This window comes from Cuculus canorus, chromosome 5 (genome assembly GCF_017976375.1).
Source record: "Cuculus canorus isolate bCucCan1 chromosome 5, bCucCan1.pri, whole genome shotgun sequence".
NCBI classification, from domain to species: domain Eukaryota; kingdom Metazoa; phylum Chordata; class Aves; order Cuculiformes; family Cuculidae; genus Cuculus; species Cuculus canorus.
In genome coordinates, this window is record NC_071405.1 from 24082266 (window position 1) to 24103213 (window position 20948).

The 20948-nt window shown below is 38.2% G+C and overlaps 2 protein-coding genes across 5 annotated transcripts; one reads left to right on the forward strand and one right to left on the reverse strand.

Annotated features, from left to right (window-relative positions):
- Window positions 1-33: 33 nt before the first annotated feature.
- NDUFB1 (NADH:ubiquinone oxidoreductase subunit B1) lies at window positions 34-4012 on the reverse strand. 2 transcript variants are annotated; one of them, XM_054067326.1, is made up of 3 exons: window positions 3863-3953; window positions 2021-2165; window positions 34-377 (listed from the first exon to the last, which is right to left on the reverse strand). In XM_054067326.1, the coding sequence occupies exons 2-3, from the start codon at window positions 2158-2160 to the stop codon at window positions 341-343; spliced, it is 177 nt and encodes a 58-aa protein (XP_053923301.1). In that variant the 5' UTR covers window positions 2161-2165; window positions 3863-3953; the 3' UTR covers window positions 34-340. The 2 variants fall into 2 exon arrangements, with proteins under 2 accessions (XP_053923301.1, XP_053923300.1); XM_054067325.1 differs by having other exon boundaries at window positions 35-377; window positions 3884-4012.
- A 54-nt stretch (window positions 4013-4066) lies between these two features.
- CPSF2 (cleavage and polyadenylation specific factor 2) lies at window positions 4067-18505 on the forward strand. Of its 3 annotated transcripts, none has more exons than XM_054067318.1 (15): window positions 4067-4152; window positions 4901-5082; window positions 6518-6677; window positions 6769-6874; window positions 7894-8023; window positions 8354-8469; window positions 9017-9204; window positions 9624-9914; window positions 11027-11127; window positions 11463-11663; window positions 12347-12499; window positions 13094-13319; window positions 15162-15461; window positions 16410-16544; window positions 16648-18505. In XM_054067318.1, exons 2-15 carry the CDS (start codon window positions 4934-4936, stop codon window positions 16738-16740), a joined length of 2349 nt encoding a protein of 782 aa, XP_053923293.1. In that variant the 5' UTR covers window positions 4067-4152; window positions 4901-4933; the 3' UTR covers window positions 16741-18505. The 3 variants fall into 3 exon arrangements, with proteins under 3 accessions (XP_053923293.1, XP_009559889.2, XP_053923294.1); XM_009561594.2 differs by having other exon boundaries at window positions 4070-4464; XM_054067319.1 differs by having other exon boundaries at window positions 4084-4160.
- Window positions 18506-20948: the final 2443 nt, after the last annotated feature.

A 20948-nucleotide genomic window follows, 5' to 3' on the forward strand; every position in this document is an offset into this window, starting at 1 on the left:
AAATTCCCTACCAATAAGTGAATTCCACTCCCTACAGATCAATAACACCAATGATTTTTGCATAGTTTTTCTTTATTACATAAATCTTTCTTCTGCCTCCAGAGAACGACTGCTGGGGACTAAAGTTTCTCAACACATATGGACTAATGGAATTCTTGGATACATATTAGTCACGTAATTCAACCACCTTCCAAAAATAAGACTGCAAATTAAACTGGTGCTGATGGACTGCAGGCACCCTTTGCATATTCTCATAAGATAAAACCATAACCCTCTTCCATTGATTTATCATCTTATCTCACAAGTCAAACAAAAATATTTCCCATTCCATCAGCAGTCTTTATTTCCATGTAACATCTTCACCAGGCTTCAACTCCCTGCACAGAAACAAAAAGAGAGGAACAAGACCAAAATTAGGATAATTTTTGTAGAATAATTACTAATAAATATAATGAATTATCCTAGAATACCTTAATTGTGAGATTTAAGTATAAATTTACCTTTTCTTGCAATCCTAGTCAGTCAAAAATCTTGCAATACTGATAAAATTCCTTTCTTTTCTTTTCAAAGCTTCAATGGATTGAATTTTCTTAACTCCCGTTCATTTAAAAATGGAAGTACAAACCAGCTGGTTTGGGACTCAAAAGGAAAAAATCTAGTTCTTTTAATTACAGCAATTAATTTTGTAGAGGGAAGAGAACAAAGTGTGAAAGCGGAGGGGATTTTTGCAATGTGCTGCCAAACTTCACCAGCAACTGCTGGAAGAAAAGTGCTAATGGAACAGCAGACGGGTTATGTTCATAACTTATTTCTTACTCAGAGCTGAATTAGGTGAGACCAGATTAAAAAAAGAAATCCACCTACAAACTGGTAACAACATTGCTACAATGTTATGCAGCATGATTTTTTTCCAGTTGTTTCGTTAAGGCTATGGTCTAATACAGAATCAGGAGAACTGACACAGAGGAAGCAATGCACTAATTTATCTAAACTCTCTGCGAGAAGTCAGCCAGCAAGCCCAAACTGGTTACTGTACACAGCCATATCCTTGAATCAAGATACCGCAGCTGACAACATAAACATTTAAAGATACTATTTTTTCAAAACTTGGTTATTATTTTAAAATGACACAAAGTTAGAAAAGTATTTGGCTAAAAAGCTCTGTGATAGTTTTAATTTTTACATTAAAGTACATTTTATAGTTCTGCTCCCCCAGTTAACTTAAACTTTTAATGTTATTTTGTCAGGTACACATTTTCCCCCAGCCTAATTTGTAAACCTTCTCCAGAACCATATTAGAGGTCTTCCTTGAAAGAACATTTTCCAGTAAAGTTTGAAGTCATGTTTTTCACTTCAGTCCTTCAAGACTCCATTTCATTAGCAGCACTGAAATTTTACTTTTGTTTTAAAAACAACCGTGCTTGGCACTAAGAATTTCTATATAGTGAAGATTAAGTTAATGTAATGGTGCAAATTATGTAAGCTTACTTTCTTCACTCACCTAACTACTCTGGAAAGGACAAAGTTTAATGAAAGCAAATAGACAAGTTTTATTTAAGAGGCCTTTTTCCTAGCAACATGAATTTCTTATTCATTTACATATTAAATATGTTTAAGTTATATTTCTGAACTCATGTAATGTATACTTCTAGTAAGTTTATTTAGAGATGATTCAATGTCTTAATGTCTGCTAATGTCTGTACTTGTCTTTCTTCCACAGACAAAGTTTACTACCATCAACAGTTTCAATTCACTGCAGCAATTAAACACTTTAAATCAAATATTATGACAAAAACATCAAATTCATAGAATTACACATAATTTTGACTCCCACAGCCCAAATATTCAGAGGACATTAGCAACCCCCTTCATGAATGCTTGCTCAAATTTTTAGGGCTTTCTTCCCTTTAATAGCTTGACAGCATTTTTTAAAAAACTTAACACTTTCAAAAAGACCAGAGAAGCACTTTGGAAAATAACTGAAAAAATATAAATATTTAAGAGGCATCATAAAGCAGACCTTTTGTATAATAAGCTCTTGTTTCTGAAGGATGACAGTTTTTCATCATTCCTTCTGTCCAAATAGCATCCAATCACAAATCCTAGTGGAACAAAGATGTGAACCCAGTGATCACGCACAGCTTGGGCGAAATTCACCATGATTGCTAGAAAAAAATAAAGGCATAACAAATAAAAGTTACTGATAAATTTGTAGATGGCAAATGTTACATACCTGGTACCTTTAATTACACTTATTAGGGTCCTACCACAGCATAATAAACACGAGGGGCATCAGACGCTTCCTACAAGACACACGCTGTTCTCAAACCCATACACAGGTTTCTTAGGAAGTATCCTAACTCACTCTTGGCCCTGGGAAATAAAATTTTATCCTAAAATAGAGAAATAGAACATCTATTTTAAGGTATCTTTGGAGAAATAGTTCCATTTAAATGTTCTAGACTAGCTTACCCATTGAAGTCACTTTAATGATACATAAGTTTGCTGTTCTGTAGAACATTACAGATGCATTTACAACCACAGAATCACAGAATCCTTTAGGTTGGAATTAAGATCATCGAGTCCAACCCTTAACCTCACACTGCCAAGTCCACCACTAACCCATGTCCCTAAGTGCTACATCCAGTCTTTTAAGTCCCTGCAGAGATGGTGACTTAATCACTCTGGTCCAGGACTTGACAGCCCTTTCTGTTAATAATTTTTTCCTAATATCCAGTCTAAACCTCTGGCACAAATTGAGGGTATCTCCTTTCATCCTGTTACCTGTCACTTGGGAGAAGAGATTGACTGACCCTCACCTCACCTGCAGAAGGATGCTTTACTATTGTAACAAGGCTGCAAGATGAGCTGTACATTCATTGGGGAAGTGACAGATAAAGAAAAAGACATTTGTAAAACCCAACGAGCATTTTCCAGCCTCACTAACCAAAGCCTTCCAGATGAGCATCTTGCTGGAAGTTACAACAGATGCCACAGAAGACACAGGGCTGCAAGCTCAAACCTACTCACAATTAAAGCGGACAGGCAAAAAACTACAGCTCGAAACTGTGTGGCAGCCGACAGGCACAAAACCACGGCTCAAAACCGCGTGGCAGCTGACAGGCACAAAACCTCTGTCAGAAGAGATGGTGAGCAAGAAACAGCCACGAGTGTTGTTGAGTCTCTGGAGCAGGAGTGTAGAGCGTTTGGATATCAAGCGAGCTGCCGGCCTGAGAATAATCAGCATCGGTGGCAAAACCACGGAAGCATGAAAACAATAACAGTGGCGACAAGGAGCTTGGAAGGAGAAGAACATGCTGTGAAAATTTTTATGAAGGACTTGTGGGACCGGTGTTGGTATTTTTTGTAAGGTATAAATACGAGCTTGTAACAACAAACGGGGTCTTAGCTTGAAACGAAAGCTGAGTCCATGCATGTTAATACATTACAACACACAGCTTGAAACTACACGACTATAACAGGCAAAAAAACTACAGCTCGAAACTACACGTTTAAGGGCGACAGACTTGAAACTATACGATCAAAGCGGACAGGCACAAAGCCACAGCTCAAACCTACAAACGATTAAAGCCAACAGGCACAAAACTACAGCTCAGAACTACACACGATTAAAGCAGACAGGCACCAAACCACGTCTCAAAGCTGCGCGGCAGCCGCGGGGCGCAGCGCCCCAGCCTCAAACTCCCCGGTTGGGGCGCACAGCCCCCTGCGGGCCGCGGGCCGGGCTGCCCGGTGCTAGGCGAGAGGAGGCGCTGCCCCCGCGCAGCCCCGGGGTGAGGGCGCTCCCAGCCCCGTGTCCCGGGCTCCCAGCCCCCTGTCCCGGCCGAAACCAGTCCCGTACTCTCCCTTCCCCCGCCGTCACCTCTCGCCGCCGCCGGGCCTAGCGCAGCGCCCGCGCCAAGGGCAACGGGCGGAGCGAGTCAGGAGAGACCACCGGCTGCGCGGGGAGGGGGGGGAGGAGGCGGGCCCTTACCTCCCTCCACCTCCCCCCCCCCCGGCCTCCTCGCGGTGGTACAGTCCGTTACCCTTTCGCCTTCGCCCTTCGCTCCCTTTCCTCCCCGCCTTCCGCAAGATGGCGGAGGGCGCTGGTGGGCGCGCGCCAAGCGGGGTCTGACGGGCGGGCGGTGTGAGGTGGGCAGGTAGCGCCGGGCTCGTCCTGCGCCACCTTACCACCTGCGGAGCCTGAGAGGGCACAGAGCTCCCTCTCCGCCTTCTTCCCTCGCCTTTAGGGCCGAGAGGGCCCCGAGGTCCCTCTGCGCCGCCTTTCCTTGCTCCCGGGCCCGAGCGGCCGGGCTGGGCCCGCGGGAGCCAGCGTGCTCCACGTTGCTCACAGTGATCCCTTTCTGACATCGTAAAAAACCCTTCCTTGTCATAAAGCGATCAAGAGTGGCCTTGTAGTGCCTGACGGGCTACAAGAAAGCTGGGGAGGGACTGTTTACAAAGGTTTGTAGTGATAGCGTTAGGGGTAGTGGGTATAAACTGGAGAGGGGCAGATTTAGACTAGTCGTAAGGAGGAATTTCCTCACAGTGGTGAGGCACTGGCACAGGTTGCCCAGGGAAGCTGTGGATGCCCCATCCTTGAAGGTGTTCAAAGCCAGGTTGGATGGGGCCTTGGGCAGCCTGGTGTGGTGGGAGGTGTCCCTGCCCATGGCAGGGGGGGGGTGTTGAAATTAGGTAATCTCTAAGGTCCCTTCCAGCCCAAACCATTCTATGGTTCGATGAAAAATTCATGTCTGAAACCTGGTAATTGACATCTGGTAACGCTACGGGGCGGTTGCCACAGCTCTCTGTTCTCAGAAACGTGTGAAGTTCCATCTGAATGAGTATGCTCTTCCTTTAGCTTAGGCAATGAAACATTTTCTTCTCCCATTCACATCAGTTCTTTTGGAGATAAAGCCCTTGGAGAGGAAAAATGACATCGATTATCAAGCTGACAACTCTGTCGGGGGTGCAGGAGGAATCTGCCCTTTGCTATCTGTTGCAAGTAGATGAATTTCGTTTTCTTTTGGACTGCGGCTGGGATGAAAACTTTTCAATGGATATTATTGATTCTCTGCGGAAGTAAGTAGTTCAGCTTATATCCTTTTGTTTGTTTTTTTTAATAAGTCTTGTTCTTTTTCTGAAAGTTTTCGAAGTACTGTGTGATCATACACGTATGGTAATGTTAAATCTGGAATTGTTTTTTCTTTCTTGTTGAAGTATGTTTGATATGAAGAGAATTATACTGTCAAAACATTTCCAGGAAAAACTTGGGTATTTTCATGTGAGTCTAATGGGTTATATCTGTTAACTGTAATGGTCAAACTATTCTGTGTTTGCTTTGGCTTGGGTGTTTTGTGTTTTTCATAAACATGACACAGAACAGAGTTTATTGGAGACTGACCTTTTCTTTAAACTAATTTACAATGATTAACCAAGTTTTAAATGAAAGAATCCTTAGTGTATGTAGGCTGAATACAAAGTGGTTCAACTCTTGCCTCTTGTTTCAAGTTTGTTAGACTGTCAGTTCAGGAAAACAGCTGTTAGTTGTCTCAGCCCTGAAAAGAAATAAACCTGTCTGAAGTTTAATACTGGACCTCTACAGGTTTGCAGTAAGGAGCTTTACTGATGCAAACATTGATTACAATGTTGGGACTGAAACATGGAGATTCCTGAAAGAAGCTAAGTTTTGTGATGCTATTAGTATAGATTCACTTTTCTGGCATTGACACACTTGTAGTGCTTGACATCTCATAACTGGAGATTAGTATGTACTGAGGATAACTTATACATTTTTGTAGTGTTTTATCTGAGAAGAAATTGGATAAAATCCCCGTTTTAATAACAGCCATCAGGAAGAATGTGTGTGCCCCAGTTACTACATGAGGGAACAATAAACTTCCAGCCCAGCTTGTACTTTCACTTGTTGTATATGTTTTACGTCCTTAAGTTTTTCTGTCACAACAGGTAGAAAATTTTAAGTCTGAGTTCTTATTTTACATAACACTTGGAAAGAAAAAAAATCTTCTGAGTTTAAAAGGAATATCCCTCCAAATTTATGTCCCACTTCTCTTAAATTATATATTTGACCTTTTCTGTTTTTTAATATGTCTTGATTTAGTCCTTACCAACTTAAGAATTGTTGTGGCTTTGGTCTTATTACTTGGTCTTTCTCATCAGAAGAAAAATTATAGTCTGTTTTATGTTTTTAGCTGTATAGACCATTTGTAACATGTCTGCAGTGATATTTTTGGCTCTTAAGTTACTTCAGGTTCTGATATTGAATTAATTTGGAGTTTTTTCTAATCAAGAATTTAATGTGAAACTTATGTGTTCCAGACCTCGAAGTTACATTTTCGGAAGTCACTTGCGTGTTTAAGTACTTGGAGTGTTTGGAAATATCTGTAACTTTTAATTATGAGTCATTCTGTGTGTGTAGTCTCAAAACAGCCATAACAGGAAGTATATGACACTGCAGAACTCTTCTCACCAACTTCTGTTATCCCTCTTTTTGTAGACATGTACACCAGGTTGATGCTGTTCTTCTTTCTCACCCTGACCCTTTACACCTTGGCGCTCTTCCGTATGCAGTTGGAAAAATGGGGTTGAATTGTGCCATTTATGCAACTATTCCTGTATATAAAATGGGACAGATGTTTATGTATGATCTCTACCAGGTATATTTAAGTTGATACTTTCACACACAACAGCTTTGGTATGGTAGACTGCTCAGGTTCTTGAATGCTATATATTTCTTTTTTGTTTTAGTCTCGCCACAATACTGAAGATTTCACACTCTTTACGTTGGATGATGTAGATGCAGCCTTTGATAAGATACAGCAGCTGAAGTTTTCTCAAATTGTGAACTTGAAAGGTAAAGTAGTAACCAAGGTTTCAATAAAAGACTTTTAGTGAAAGGTAAGAGTTAAAGTAACCCTTTTTTTTTTTAGAGGGAGTAAGTATGCAGTATCTTCCAGTTCCAGAATGCTTCTTCCCAATATACTTGTCTGTAATCTGGAAAATAAAGATGAGATGCCATCCTTGTAAGGCTACTGAGCCTTTTTCAGGGTATTTGTAGCAATGCTATGTCTTTGCTGCCAACTCTCACATCTTATAAGTAGTTTTAGCGAATGACTTGGTTTTTAAAAAGTCCTAGGTTTTTTCTTATTTAATGGAAGTGACTTGAAAAGTTTCTATGGATGCATCTTAGATGACAATGTATGCTTTGATTACTGTTAAAGCTCTGCACTTCTGCTCAAGTATGTGGAATGCAGCAATGTCAGTCAGTAATGGTTGTGGGTGATCTAGTTTTACTCTGACAAAGATCTAGGTTAATCCACTGATGAGGAACAATAGAGCGTTAAAAAAAAAAAAAGGCATCAGGTGTTGAAAAGATCCATTCCTGACTGCAGCACGGGGACACCTTTCCTGGGTTTGACTTGTGTGTCTGGAAAACTTGCAGTTTGTGTAATTTGTGTGGGTTTTTTTTAAGTATGACAGTGAATGGTATAATAAACATTTTGTGTTGCCCAGAGAGGGGTCTGCCTTTCACCAGTGCACTTGCTTTCATGTTGTATGTTTGTTGTATGACTGTTGTTCAGATCTATAGTTACAGCAGCTCTGCAGTGCCTCTGAGTACCAGTGAGAGGTGGAGGGAAGAAGTGACCTTTGCTTTGGTTGCTTGTTCAGGAGGCAAAATAGAAGTGAACTGCAAAAAAAAAATTTGAAGTTGCTGGTTAGATGGGAAGGGCAGATATGTTACTGATTTTTTTAATATTAATTTGATTTTTTTTTTTCCCAGTAATAATTTTAGCATTTAGTTGTTTAAAATTACTCTCTTATTCAGAGGAATGGATTTTAATACATGTGTCTAAAACACTGAAAATCTTACAGGCAAAGGACATGGTTTGTCAATCACACCATTGCCAGCTGGCCACATGATAGGAGGCACAATTTGGAAGATTGTCAAGGATGGAGAGGAGGAAATTGTTTATGCAGTTGATTTCAACCACAAGAGGGAGATGTAAGTTCAACATATCAATATATATTTTTGGACTTTGTGTTAGGTGTGCTGAATTTAGAGTGTGATAAACAAGTATGGAAGTAGCAATGCCTTTCTAGTTCTAACAAAATCACTAATTTCACTTGCATTCAGATTAATCAATTTGAGACAAGCATTAGCTCTGGGTTTCTTCATTCCACTCAGTTTTATTTATTTGTACATTTAAAGCAGGAAACATTCAGCTACCGGAGAGTTTGATCTCTGTACGTGCTAACATCTGGAAGCTAGATGTCTTATTATTTCTCATAAAATAGAAATACAAAAAGTGAGATTTCTCCGTTTTTTCCACAGCCATCTGAATGGGTGTTCCTTGGAAATGTTGAGCAGGCCTTCGTTGCTTATTACAGATTCTTTTAATGCTACTTATGTACAACCCCGGAGGAAGCAAAGGGATGAACAGCTACTGAGTATGTATTCTGTTTAGCCTTGGACATAGCAGTAATGGGGTTTATTAGCTGCTGTGAATTGATTTTCTATGAGAAATTTATCCTCGTCTGAACTAAAAACCTCTATTAAAATGTAACAAATTTTCAGTTACTCTGTTTCTGATGGTATTGATCCTGTGGGTTAAAGATCTTCCTGGAAACAATGAGCTGTATTTGAAAACTGTATTTTACCCAGTATCAATTAATCCCTTCTTAAGGGATTTTTAAATTATCTTCCTCAGCTTATTCTTTTTTATATTTTACTGTTTGGTTTTTTGTGTGGGTTTTTTTTGAATAAAAAAAAGAAAAGCAGTATCAAGGCAGTGAGATCTTCAGAGCTTCCAAGAGAACTCCAGGTCCCTTTAATTTTGGTGGAAATTTGGTTTTGGATCTCTTTTGAAGTTTAATTTATTTCTGTGTTCAATTTGGTTTTGATTGTGTGCTAGTGTGAGATAAACAAAAAAAACCAAGGTACATATGTTTTGGTTCAAAGTATAAGAAGCTTTTTTGTTTTGTTTTGAATTCTTAGCTAATGTTTTGGAGACACTACGAGGTGATGGAAATGTATTAATAGCTGTGGATACAGCAGGCAGAGTTCTGGAACTTGCTCAGCTTCTTGATCAGATCTGGAGAACAAAAGATGCAGGATTAGGAGTCTACTCTCTAGCCCTTCTGAATAATGTCAGCTACAATGTAGTGGAATTCTCCAAATCACAGGTTTGTTTTGATTTTAAGATGCAATTATGAAGAGGATAATGGAACACATGCAAAAGCATTTTGCTTTTCTTTTTAACAGTAAAAAAAGGCAGAATAGTGGGTGTCCTCATTCTGTAGCATGTGTTTGTGTCTTGGATCTTTCGATCAAGTAGCACAGAGTCCAGTCAAGGATATGGGTGTGTTTGTTGATACGCATTTCTGTTTTTATCACAAGATTTATTAGCATAGTTTACAGCTGTTAAAAAAGAGAACTTAAAGAAAAGTTTTTGTGTTGTTTATGCTCAGCATTATTTCTACACTTGCTGCTCAAACCTTGATGTAATTGTGTTGCATATTGCATCCTGTACTTCATATCAGGTTTGTACATTATTGTAGAACTTGTATTCTTATGAATAACCTTTTCTTAATACATATTTTAGGTTGAATGGATGAGTGACAAGTTGATGAGGTGCTTTGAAGACAAGAGAAACAATCCTTTTCAGTTCCGTCATCTCTCCTTATGTCATAGTCTGTCTGATCTGGCTCGAGTGCCTAGTCCAAAAGTTGTTCTTGCTAGTCAGCCAGACTTAGAGTGTGGATTTTCTAGAGATCTTTTCATTCAATGGTGCCAGGATTCCAAAAACTCTATCATTTTAACTTATCGCACTACACCTGGAACATTAGCACGATTCCTGATTGATAATCCTTCTGAAAAAGTTATAGATATTGAGGTAAGAGTTGTATGTCTACCTCAAAGTTTTTTATTGTGGGCCATCTTGGGAAATATGTGCAAAATTGAAATTCATTTCCTTTTTTGATGTACTGAAAATGCTTCTAGTGGCAGAGGGAAATTTGAAGTCAACGTGCTGCATGTTTAACCAGTTGTGGGTAAACTGACATAAAAATAGGCCTTATATTAGGAGCTGCACAATGCTGGTTGGTGGTGTGGCAAAATTAATACACCATAGAGATGAGCATGAGACTTTTAAGTGTTTATCTTCAGACAATGCTTTCCTTTGTGATTTTGTTAGAATAGAAAAAAAATCTGCTTGCAGTTGACATACACATCACAAAATACGATGGATTGTTCTTACTGGAAAATACTGTAGGTTTGGATGGAGGGGAGAATCATGTCAAATTAGTATAATATATCCCACCAGAGTTATAAAGATAAGTGAAAGCTGTGAATTAGAAGTAATACAATAAATTGTTAGTCATGCTTTCAAATTGTTTTCGATAATTTATATACCAGTGTCTACTTTTCTCTGATAAACACTGTTAGTTTATGGGACTCCTTGTGATCACAGTGGTAAATGTCAATCCTGATGACGCAGCTTTATTTTAGTTTTAGATTAGATTGGAAGCATTGAATTACAGCATTAAAATATTAGTAAATTCAATATTCATAGTGACCAATACTCTAGTTTGACTTTCAGAAAACAAGAAGTAAAACTTACTATTTTTTTGCCTGCTTATATGGCTTTGCCAGGTTCTTCTGGTTTGATGTTAGTGACACAAAAAGTAAAACAGCACTGCTCATCTCAGACTACTTGTGCTCACTTATTGGAGAGATGTTTTCTCAGGATCTTTTAAGAAATTTTGTAAAGCTAATTGATTTTAATACATTTAGCAATGCCTTTCTGTTAGTCTGCTACTTGGTAATGTCACTGTGTTGCCATGCCAAGGTGCCACACGTTTGCATAGTTGTCTTGTATGTGGCATGCAAGTTGTACTTGTGTTGGTACTTAAATACAAAATTTCTTGTCAGCAGTGTGTAGGGGAAGTATTAAAATTAATCAGCTAATCATTAATTAATTTTAATTTATTTTAATTCTATCTGCAGTTGAGAAAACGTGTCAAGTTGGAAGGAAAAGAACTTGAAGAATACCTAGAAAAGGAAAAACTAAAGAAAGAAGCAGCTAAGAAATTAGAACAGTCCAAAGAGTAAGCGTATTGGCTGTTGTTGCATTCTGCTGTTGCAGTCAGAATTGAGTTTTCGGTGTGATCATTTTGCTGTTTCAGCCATTTACAGGGATAAATGAAAATCACAACTTTGATAGAGTAGTTTGAAGGTACTGAGGAATTGGGAATGATTGTCTCTAATCTGTTGTTATGATAGACCTGTTTCATCTGTGTTTGACGGTGTATCCTCAGATACATAAACTGCCCTTGTCCTTGGTCAGCGTTAGTGTCATCTGTTATTTTCAAGTCAGTGTGTTTATGTTATATTAAACCTAAAGAAAAAAGGAAGTGCTAGTTTTTTTTGAATGTCATTTCAGGGCAGATATCGATTCCAGTGATGAGAGTGATGCTGAAGAGGATATTGACCAGCCAACTGTACATAAGACCAAACATGATTTGATGATGAAAGGTGAGGGTAGCCGGAAAGGAAGCTTCTTCAAACAGGCAAAGAAATCTTACCCAATGTTTCCAGCTCCTGAAGAAAGAATTAAATGGGATGAATATGGCGAGATTATCAAGTATGTACTGGTAATGATAACATGTAGTAGTTTGGAAATAACTCAAAAATAGGAGTAATAGAGATAGAAGATATTATTTTGTTTCTCTTGCAACACTTTTATATACTCTTCCAACCATAGTAACTTTTGAACAGTTAGGGCCGTTTGTGTTAAGTCTCACGGGAAGCTTACGATAGGGTTGAAGCTGCAGAGCACTGATCCTTGGCCTGTGTTCATACCTCTTAGGATGCATTTCGATTCCAGGCTTATTTTTTCTTTTGTTTTAGAAGGTGGTGGTTTTTTTTAACGTGACTTTTTTTTCCTGCTTTAAATTACACATAGTTTTGATAAATTTATAATGAAGGGAAAGAACGTTGTTCGTCCTAGACAAATCTTGCAATACTTGTCCTACGTGCATTAAGAATACTTGCTAGAAAACCTCAATTTGATAGTATTTCCCAAGATATCACAGTTCTCTCTTGAGATAGAAAGGTGATATTTTCCAAATGAACTCTGTTCAAATGCGGAAAGTGGAAGGCAAGCGTTAAAGAATTGTTGGCAATAGCAGTTACAAAACATCTCAGTTGGCAATAGCAGTTACGAAACATCTCAGTAGTAATAGTCAGCATTATTTGTCATAATGTTATGTAATGCTTTGGTTTTACTTTAAGACTATTAAAAGCAAAATCCCTTTCATTCTTTAGACCTGAGGATTTTCTAGTTCCAGAACTTCAAGCAACAGAAGAAGAAAAAAGCAAATTAGAATCTGGTTTGACAAATGGAGAAGAGCCTGCGGACCAGGATTTATCAGATGTTCCTACCAAATGTATTTCTGCCACAGAATCTATGGAAATTAAGTGAGTGGCTTTGTTGTTCTTGTCAGTTCTGCTAGAATGACGGCGTGGATATGGTGCAAATTGGGTAAAAGGCTAGCTTGGAAATGGGAAGGTGGAAGAGGCAAGGTGGGCTTGCTTTTTGTTGTTTTTTTTTTTCCCTAACTATTCAAGTTATTGTTTTACTAATCTTTCTGGGAGCATGGTACAAAGTCTTACGGTTCTCAGTCTCAAGAAATTTGCAGTTTGTGCCCTGTCTGATGGGGACAAGTGAAAGAGAAAGAACAAATGATACAATCTTATGTTAGCATAGATACTCAGATATGTGTATATATATTTAAAAGAACTTATCCAAAGCATGAGACGAGTATATTTGAATAACTAAGCCAATTTGGGGAATTCGTATTATTATATGCCCTTACATGCTGATATTTATTTGACAATTCTGTATTTTACTGATCCGTAATATACTTTTGCGCTAACAGCTTTTGCTATTGTAGAATAATTTCAAAATATCTTCCATTTTTAAATAAAATATTTGGGAGCACACAAACATTTAATCTTTTAAACTACAAACCATCATTCTTGGATTTTTTTTTTTTTTTTATTTTAAACTAGAGCCAGAGTTACATACATTGACTATGAAGGACGCTCAGATGGGGACTCAATTAAAAAAATTATTAACCAAATGAAACCAAGACAACTGATTATTGTCCATGGACCACCTGAGGCCAGTCAGGACCTTGCAGAATGTTGCAGAGCTTTTGGTGGTAAAGATATTAAAGTTTACATGCCAAAGCTGCATGAAACTATAGATGCAACCAGCGAAACTCATATTTACCAGGTAAGGCACTGGAATTTATTAGTTGTATAACTATCGTGAAGTGTAGTAGAGCTGTACTGACAGGCTTTCTGATGCGGCCCTCTTATTTGGGAGAGACGTTGCTACTTATGTGTGTCCTTGGTTTTGTGTGATCAACACATACATTAGTGGCTTTTTTCTGTCTTCTAGGTGAGTATTATCCTTACACTGCTTATGAGTAAGTGTTCAAAAGCTTGAACATGAGATCAGTGTGTTCTTCCCTGTAGTGCAGAAGGCAAGTTTCATGTCCATGGGAACACTGGTTTGCTTTACTCAAGTCTTAATGGATTTCTAATGCTGGTGTTTAAAGTATGAGTATAAACTACTTTGAATTCAGGATTCTTTTTGGAGTCTGAAAGGGAGTCTTGAAGAGCCAAGAGAAAAAAAAGTCCTTCATACCTAAGTAGAACCTAAGAATAAACATTTAATGTTAGGAGCAAGTTAATGTTAAAAAAAAAAATAAATAAGACACCCCTATTCCCCTCACAAAAGTTAATGTGATGGTTCTTGGAAAGTGGGGTTATGAAAATGTGTTGTACTGTGTTAATATGTTGCATTTAACTCTAGTGCTTAGGCTCTAAATAAGAAAACTTGGATAATTTGTGTGAAGCATGTGAAAATTTAGTATGGTCCTGATCCAGCTTTTGGAGTTGTTTAGAAGAAAGTCTCTCACATGCACTTCAGGCATTAGTCCTTTATTCCTTCTGTCCTTTGAAAGTTAATAGAAAAACGTCAGAATTATTGAAAGAGGTGCTTCTGCTTTTTCCAGACAAAAATCTGTTACCCTGTAATAATGGAAAGTTCCAGTTATTCAAAATTATCCAATTCTGACTGTCTTAAAGCAGTGACATTTTCTATGTTTTGTTTGTTGGTTTGTTTGCTCTTTTTTAAAGCTATGGGGATTGCTACTCCATGAGGAATGGTATGATTGTGATTTGTCACAAAATATTTATCTGAATAAAATTGTAATTGCTTCATATTTAATTTCAATTAAAAATTAATTTCTCCTTTATTAAAAAAAATCTTTTGCATAGACTTAGTTTGGTTTTCTGTTTGAAGATTTCTGAACACATGAAGTACGCTAGAGACATTGAATTAGAAAATACTAGATATGAGTGGGGCATGAGAATCCCAGTGTGTTTAGAGTGGTGTGTGCTGCAGATGCAGATTTAGTTGCAGCATCCTCTATACAGTTGCAGCCTTGGTTCTGCTATGGGGATCGTGCACAATCTCATGGGTATAGCAGTCTTTCAGAGTAGGGCTTTAATGGGTTAAAGTTCTGGAGTGCACCAGAGGAATTGGGGTAAGGTGATGTTTTTGTCACCTTAAAATCTGATACTTTCAACATCCCTTCTTACAATAAAATATGAATTATTTTTTGAGGGGGTTGAAATTTGGAACTGCTATTCAGTAATCTAAACGTATCTATAGAAACTTTCTTTAAAATTACTTAGGCCAGCTGAGGAACTTCTGGGCCACAAAAGCAGTTTCTGATGGTTTAAAAGGAATTGATTGCTCTTGCTGTAAGTTTAACTCAAGCTTGCAGTCGTATAGGCTCTTTGTTATTTAAACCAAGACAAAAAAGGTATTGATCTCTGCTTTTTAAGTTGAGCGGTGATGTGAGGATTATATAATTTGTACTTAGAAAGTCTAGAACATCTTGCTGTTGTGATACCAATTCCTTCCTTTCCCTCTCCAGGACAGTATGAATTAAACCTATGTGGAGAGACAGTGAAAGGAAAACTGTTACATTTTAAAGCCTGAAGTAAGAACTGTCTGTGTTTTCCATCAAACTAATAGTACTTTTATTTTTGTGCAATGCAGGTCAGGTTAAAAGACTCTCTTGTCAGCTCCCTTCAGTTCTGTAAAGCCAAGGATGCTGAGTTGGCTTGGATAGATGGTGTTTTGGACATGCGGGTTTCGAAAGTGGATACTGGAGTTATTTTGGAAGAGGGAGAGCTGAGGGAAGATGAAGACTTAGAGATGCAAGTGGATATGCCTTCTTCAGACTCTAGTGTCATCGCACAACAAAAGGCCATGAAAAGCCTCTTTGGTGACGATGACAAGGAGATCTGTGAGGAGAGTGAAATCATTCCTACTTTGGAACCTTTGCCACCTCATGAGGTACATAAATTATGCTGATCTGAACTTTTTTTGAAGAGCTCAGTATTCATTTGTCTTTTTCAAGTGCTTAGAGCTTGATACTGTGTTCTTATTTGAATGAAAGCCTAACTGAAACTGAAATTTCATGTTTGGTTTTCTCTCTGTTAAATCTGGTACTGTTCTTTGTTCAGATCTTATGCTTTTTCAGCAAGGTTGATCTCTTGCATCCGCTCACAGTGCCTATCATACAGTACCATTTATTTGGGAAGATAAGATTTTAATTGTTTCATATTTGCAGTTAGCCCTTGCAGGCTTGGAAGTTAGTTGGTGTTTTAGTCACTCTTGGATTTTGTTTTGTTGATACTACGGAAAATACTTCATATATTGAGATACAGCTCTTTTGAATTCAAATGTGTGCTTCTATAGCAGTGATTTAAGAGTTCATTACATTAACCTTTCTAAGAATTTATCTTTAATCTTTAAGTACTTTGCATGTGAGTAGATATTATTTTATCTCTTCATTGAATGACTACAATGCCTTCTAGTCCTAGAATTGCTCTTTAAGATACTGTTGCACAGTTGTGAGTGTAGTCTGTTCTAGGAGCTAAATAAATGTGGAGACAAGTCTAAAGTCTCTTCAGGTTTGTGACAGCTGTCATAGAAGTATGTACTGGTCAGCATTACAGCTCATTGCAGCATTGTCCCTGGCAAAGAGGGATCTTCAATGACAGCTTTCCATTTGTCTTCAATATGTGAACAACAAGGAAACGTTTCCTTTACTTGACAGATAACTTCTAAGCCTTCATAAACTGAAAGAGTTTTGCTGCAGGTGAACAGAAATAGACTCAGTCTTCTCATTTATAGTCCTGTAACCTAGGATACTCTGCTGCCAACACAATGATGAGAAGATCTGTGGAAAAATGGAAGGTATTAAGTAGCAGAAGTATTAAAATTGTGTGTTGTTTAAAGGTTCTTGGACATCAGTCTGTGTTTATGAATGAACCGAGGCTTTCTGACTTCAAGCAAGTTCTCTTGCGTGAAGGTATACAAGCTGAATTTGTAGGAGGAGTGCTTGTGTGCAACAATCTGGTGGCTGTTCGCAGGGTAGGTGTTCTGTGTCTTAAACTCTTAGGTAAATAATATTCTAAATTAATTTTAACTGTCATTAGTGCAAAGATAATAAATAGAAACATGTCTTTCGTTTCAGACTGAAACAGGGCGCATTGGATTGGAAGGCTGTCTCTGTCAGGACTTCTATAGGATAAGAGACCTTTTGTATGAGCAATACGCTATTGTCTGAGGAAAGTGCTGCAAAGATGTTTTAACTTGAACTTTTAAAGACAATGAATATTTCTCCCAATTTTGACTTTTTGTAGTTTTCTAACTTATACAGGAGAAATCTAATTCACAAAGAACAATTAACTACTCTGAACATGTAAATAATTGCTACTGTTGTTCATCATAAATCTGTTGGTACATTCCATGTTGTTGACTTTCAAACTATTATGAATTGCTGCCTCCCACATAAGACATTATAGATGAGTTGATGACTGTAAACCCTTCTTGGGAAAGGTTCAGTTTCTTAGGGCATGTTTTGGTTTAATAGATTCCCTGCCAAAGAGTGCAAAATGTGTCATTCTCCTGCTCTGACATAAGATCAGATAGGGAAAAGCAGGTTTCTGTGGTTGTGTTCTTTTGGTTTCGTTGGTGTGGTTTGTTTTGTGTGTTTTTTGTATTGTTCTTTTGGGTTTTGTTTTTTTTAAATAACTCATTTCGGGGACAGTCTTTAGTCTTTTTTTTTTTTTTTTCCTTAAATGGAGCTTAGTCAAAGTACATTTTTAATAGACCACTTAAGGTGAGACTACCTAAGCTTTCCCCCAGTGTTAATCTAGCTGTATCTTAATATTCTGTCTGCTCCATCTTACTGGTATATTCCAGAACTGCATTTCATTCTCCACATTAACCTGCAGGATCAAAAAGTTACTTTGGAAAGGGACTCTAAGAAGACTGGACAATGTTGTCAGACAGCTTGAAATCCAATTATTGTGTGGTTTCGAGTAACTACTGTACAAATTTACAGAACTTGTAACTTCTAGATTTTGCAAAATTATGCAAGCTATAAAATCTTTCCTGAGTTCTGACTTCAATAGTTTCAAAGTCTAAAGCCTTTATCCATACACTGCTGTATGTTCAGAGTGTCATGAGCCAGGTTCAGGAAATCTGCCTTCATGTGATTTATTCAATACTTTTTTGCTGTGTTTCATTCTATTTGCATGTTTTGTACTAATTTTCATTCTAGTTGACAGTGGGACTTACTGTAGCTGCTGATGCTCGGAATGGATGTTAATTTTTAGGTGAAGATGAACACAGTTTTGGGTGCCTGAATTTCTCGGAAATTAACTTATGCGAACAAATAGTCTCTTGAGAGTTTATTTAATCCTTTTTTTTATCCTGTCCACACCAGCTGTGGCAGTGGAGGTTTGCTTTCTTGTTTTTACATATAACAGCAATGTAATATGTGCTCTCTGTACGTATGTTTAAATAAAACCTGTTGGAAAAGTGGCAAAAAATAGCCCTGTGGGCTATCAGTGGAAAGATAATTTACTTTGCAATTTATTCTTGACAAATAGTTTTCTACCTGATCTACAGACTATTTATTCTGCTTAAAATAATAACTTAAAACTGAAGCCTGTGTCAAAAAAAAAAACAAACAGTAAAAAAGCCCCCTCAAAACCTCATAGAACTCTATATTTAAAATGTAAAAACCTTGAAAATTTAATGCCGAAGGAGATTTGTATTTTGTTGTACAAAGAAAATTTTGGCTAGGAATGACTGAATGCTTTAATGCTTTTTTTTTTTTTTTTTTTTCCCCCCAAGAGTAGAGAAAAATGTTATTTTCTGTTACATTGGCAGCCAGATCTTCAGAGAAATGCTCTGGTTTTGTAGCTGTTTTGTGACAATGCAATGTCAATCTATATGATGCTGGATCCTTGTTTGGTGAATACTGTTGTATTACTCTTGTTGCTGATACTAATGAACTTTTATAAAGTCACTTACTTTGTACATAACCTTATTGGCCTCAGTACTTTTAAGTTAATGGCTTAACATGCCCACATGTAGTGGGGACATGAAGGGATACAAACAGGACTAGAGATCTTCTGCAGTGTGGTAGGTATCTTTTGGAAACCCAGCACTATCCTTTGTGAAAGCTCAGGAAAGAGTAAGACCCTTTTCTATTGACGTTTTAGCTGAACTAAGCTAGAAAACACTTACTGTTGTGTATTCCTAAACAAAAAAAAGAAGTCTCACAACAGCCTCTGAGTATCACTGTCAGGGTGCACCTATGACAAAAGCATCTCCTAATTACCATCTCCTCCAAGCCCAGCAGAAAAGGCAGGGTACGAATAGCTGCGTCACTTGTAGTCATGGCTCTACCATAAAGTTGAAGCCCCAGCTTCAGCTAAGCGGCAAAAACTGTCAGCTACTATGTGCTGCAATGCAATCCACGGTGAAAACAGGGCCAAAAAAGGCCTTGGAGTTAGGCAGAGGTTCCCGAGCTCCTCCCAGCGGTACCAGCTGCTCTAGTTTTACCTGCATCCATGCAGCCATCTTGCCCTTAATCCATTTCAGTAGGAACCTCACATTACTGTGCAGTAAGGGAGTGGTATGGTTTGTAATTTCTCTTTGGAGGGGGGAAAAAAAGGGTGGATCTGGGTGCTCCAGAAAAAAGAGCATTTCAGAGTGGGCAGAGATCAACATGTGCCTGCAGGAAATATACTTTTAAAGAAAAACCTTAGGAAATCAAATTAAAATAATGCTGCCCTTAAGAAGGGGATAAAGACAACAGTGTGATCCTAAGCCTTGCTATCAGTTTTGTTTGGTTTTTTTAACCTATTGATTCAAGTTCAGCTAACTTTAAGAAAGGTTTAGTGTTAGCAGTCACTAAATTCCTGTGTGTTCTGATAATGAGGAGAACCCCAAATTAGTGCTATCACTGAGGAAAAGGCTCAAGTGTGAGCACAGCTGTGTTCTTTAGCCTGTTCAGCATGAGTATGGCTTGAAGTCAAACCTGGAAAGCTGATACACAAGGAGATAGTAGTTATCTGAGTCCTGGGATGTGGGAAAATGATATTGTGGGCAATTCTGGTGGTCAAAGGGATGAAGGGGAGTATGGGGCATCAGTAGTAAATGTATCCCCGGCTACAGCGGCACTGTGGGGCAGGTGTGCTCCTCAGCTATGTGCTCATTACTTGTAAGCAGTGTGGAAATGAAGCAATTTCCCATGAACTTTGCCTAGTCTGCTATCAGTTCTCTGATAGGTTATTATTGTTCTTTTCTGTTTGGTTGGGGGGTTTTTTGTTGTCTTTGGTCTTAACTGTGATTCACTTTAGACAGTAATTGAACTTCTCTGTGTAATTTTTAGAGTTACTAATCTGGTTCTCGTTTGTATCTGAAATGAAAGATTCATTTCCCCTTGCCTCCACAAAATGTCAGTGCTGTCATGGACCGCAAGCTCTATTTTTTTCATTAGCAGTAAAAATTTGATAAGGAGTACCATTTCTTACTCTACTTTATTGAGGACAAGAATATTAACTTCAAGTCAAACCTGGGTTTGGTGCTTACTGACGGTTTAAAACTGTTTCCTTCCAAGAATCTTGGATAATTCAGATTCCTGACCTAAGAAGAGCTGAGAAGAGCCAAGGGGTGTTGGAGACACAGAAACAGCAGAAACTTGCCCTCCCCCATCCCCAAAGCCTCTAGTATTTGTGAGTAAATCCTAGCTTTTCTGTTCTCTCCTTCTTATGCCAAGGTAGTAGAATTGCCTATGTAGACATATTTTGACAACATTAAGGGAATGTAGAAGAACACTTCAAAAAAGTCTAGAATTAATTGCTAAGCTGTTCCCATTGTCTAAACATAACTTTACCCCAAGGTTAAGTAACTTTGTGGGGGGCATTCTCATTTTTAATCATTTACTTTGACAGTATGTACTGGTGGTGAGGTGAAATCGAAAGTCTTCCTTCTTCCCTGGACAATATTTAGATTTGAGGAGTTCCCCTTCTCAAAATATCCTGTTAATGGAAAGGTAGCATGCCCTGCATTCAGTCAGAGTAGCGGTCTCATGAGAGATTTGAGATCTTTTTGATGGTAAAAGTTGCTTGCAAGGGCAGGAGTTCTCTTATATCTGTACTAGCTTTTAATTGTGGTCCAACATTATTAATTTGGAATAAACAAGCAAAGAGACACCTTTCTACCGCTCCCCCCCAAGTCTAAATAATTGTTATAGATGATTGTACCCAAAACCACTGACATTGTGCAGAATCTAGATTTCTGTGATAACGCACATCATGCCTTAATATTTCAGGTAGAAAAGGCAATGCATTGCCTGGGGAAAACACTTAAACCACTAACACTTCTGGAGACTGGCAAGAGAAGTCTTACTGTGAGGATAGGACCGTTAAACAATATTCTGTTTCATAGCTTTTATAGATGTTGTCATGGCTTCGA

What these genes read in the sequence shown, in the direction of transcription:
- CPSF2 (XM_054067318.1), top strand. Translation starts at nt 4,934, where the DNA reads ATGACATCGATTATCAAGCTGACAACTCTGTCGGGGGTGCAGGAGGAA. An exon ending in AAAAAGTTATAGATATTGAG is followed by an intron (nt 9,915 to 11,026) that starts GTAAGAGTTGTA and finishes TTCTATCTGCAG; the next exon opens with TTGAGAAAACGTGTCAAGTT. An exon ending in GCGAAACTCATATTTACCAG is followed by an intron (nt 13,320 to 15,161) that starts GTAAGGCACTGG and finishes TGTGCAATGCAG; the next exon opens with GTCAGGTTAAAAGACTCTCT.
- NDUFB1 (XM_054067326.1), bottom strand. Translation starts at nt 2,160, where the DNA reads ATGGTGAATTTCGCCCAAGCTGTGCGTGATCACTGGGTTCACATCTTT. An exon ending in AAGAGCTTATTATACAAAAG is followed by an intron (nt 378 to 2,020) that starts GTCTGCTTTATG and finishes GTTTCTGTGCAG; the next exon opens with GGAGTTGAAGCCTGGTGAAG.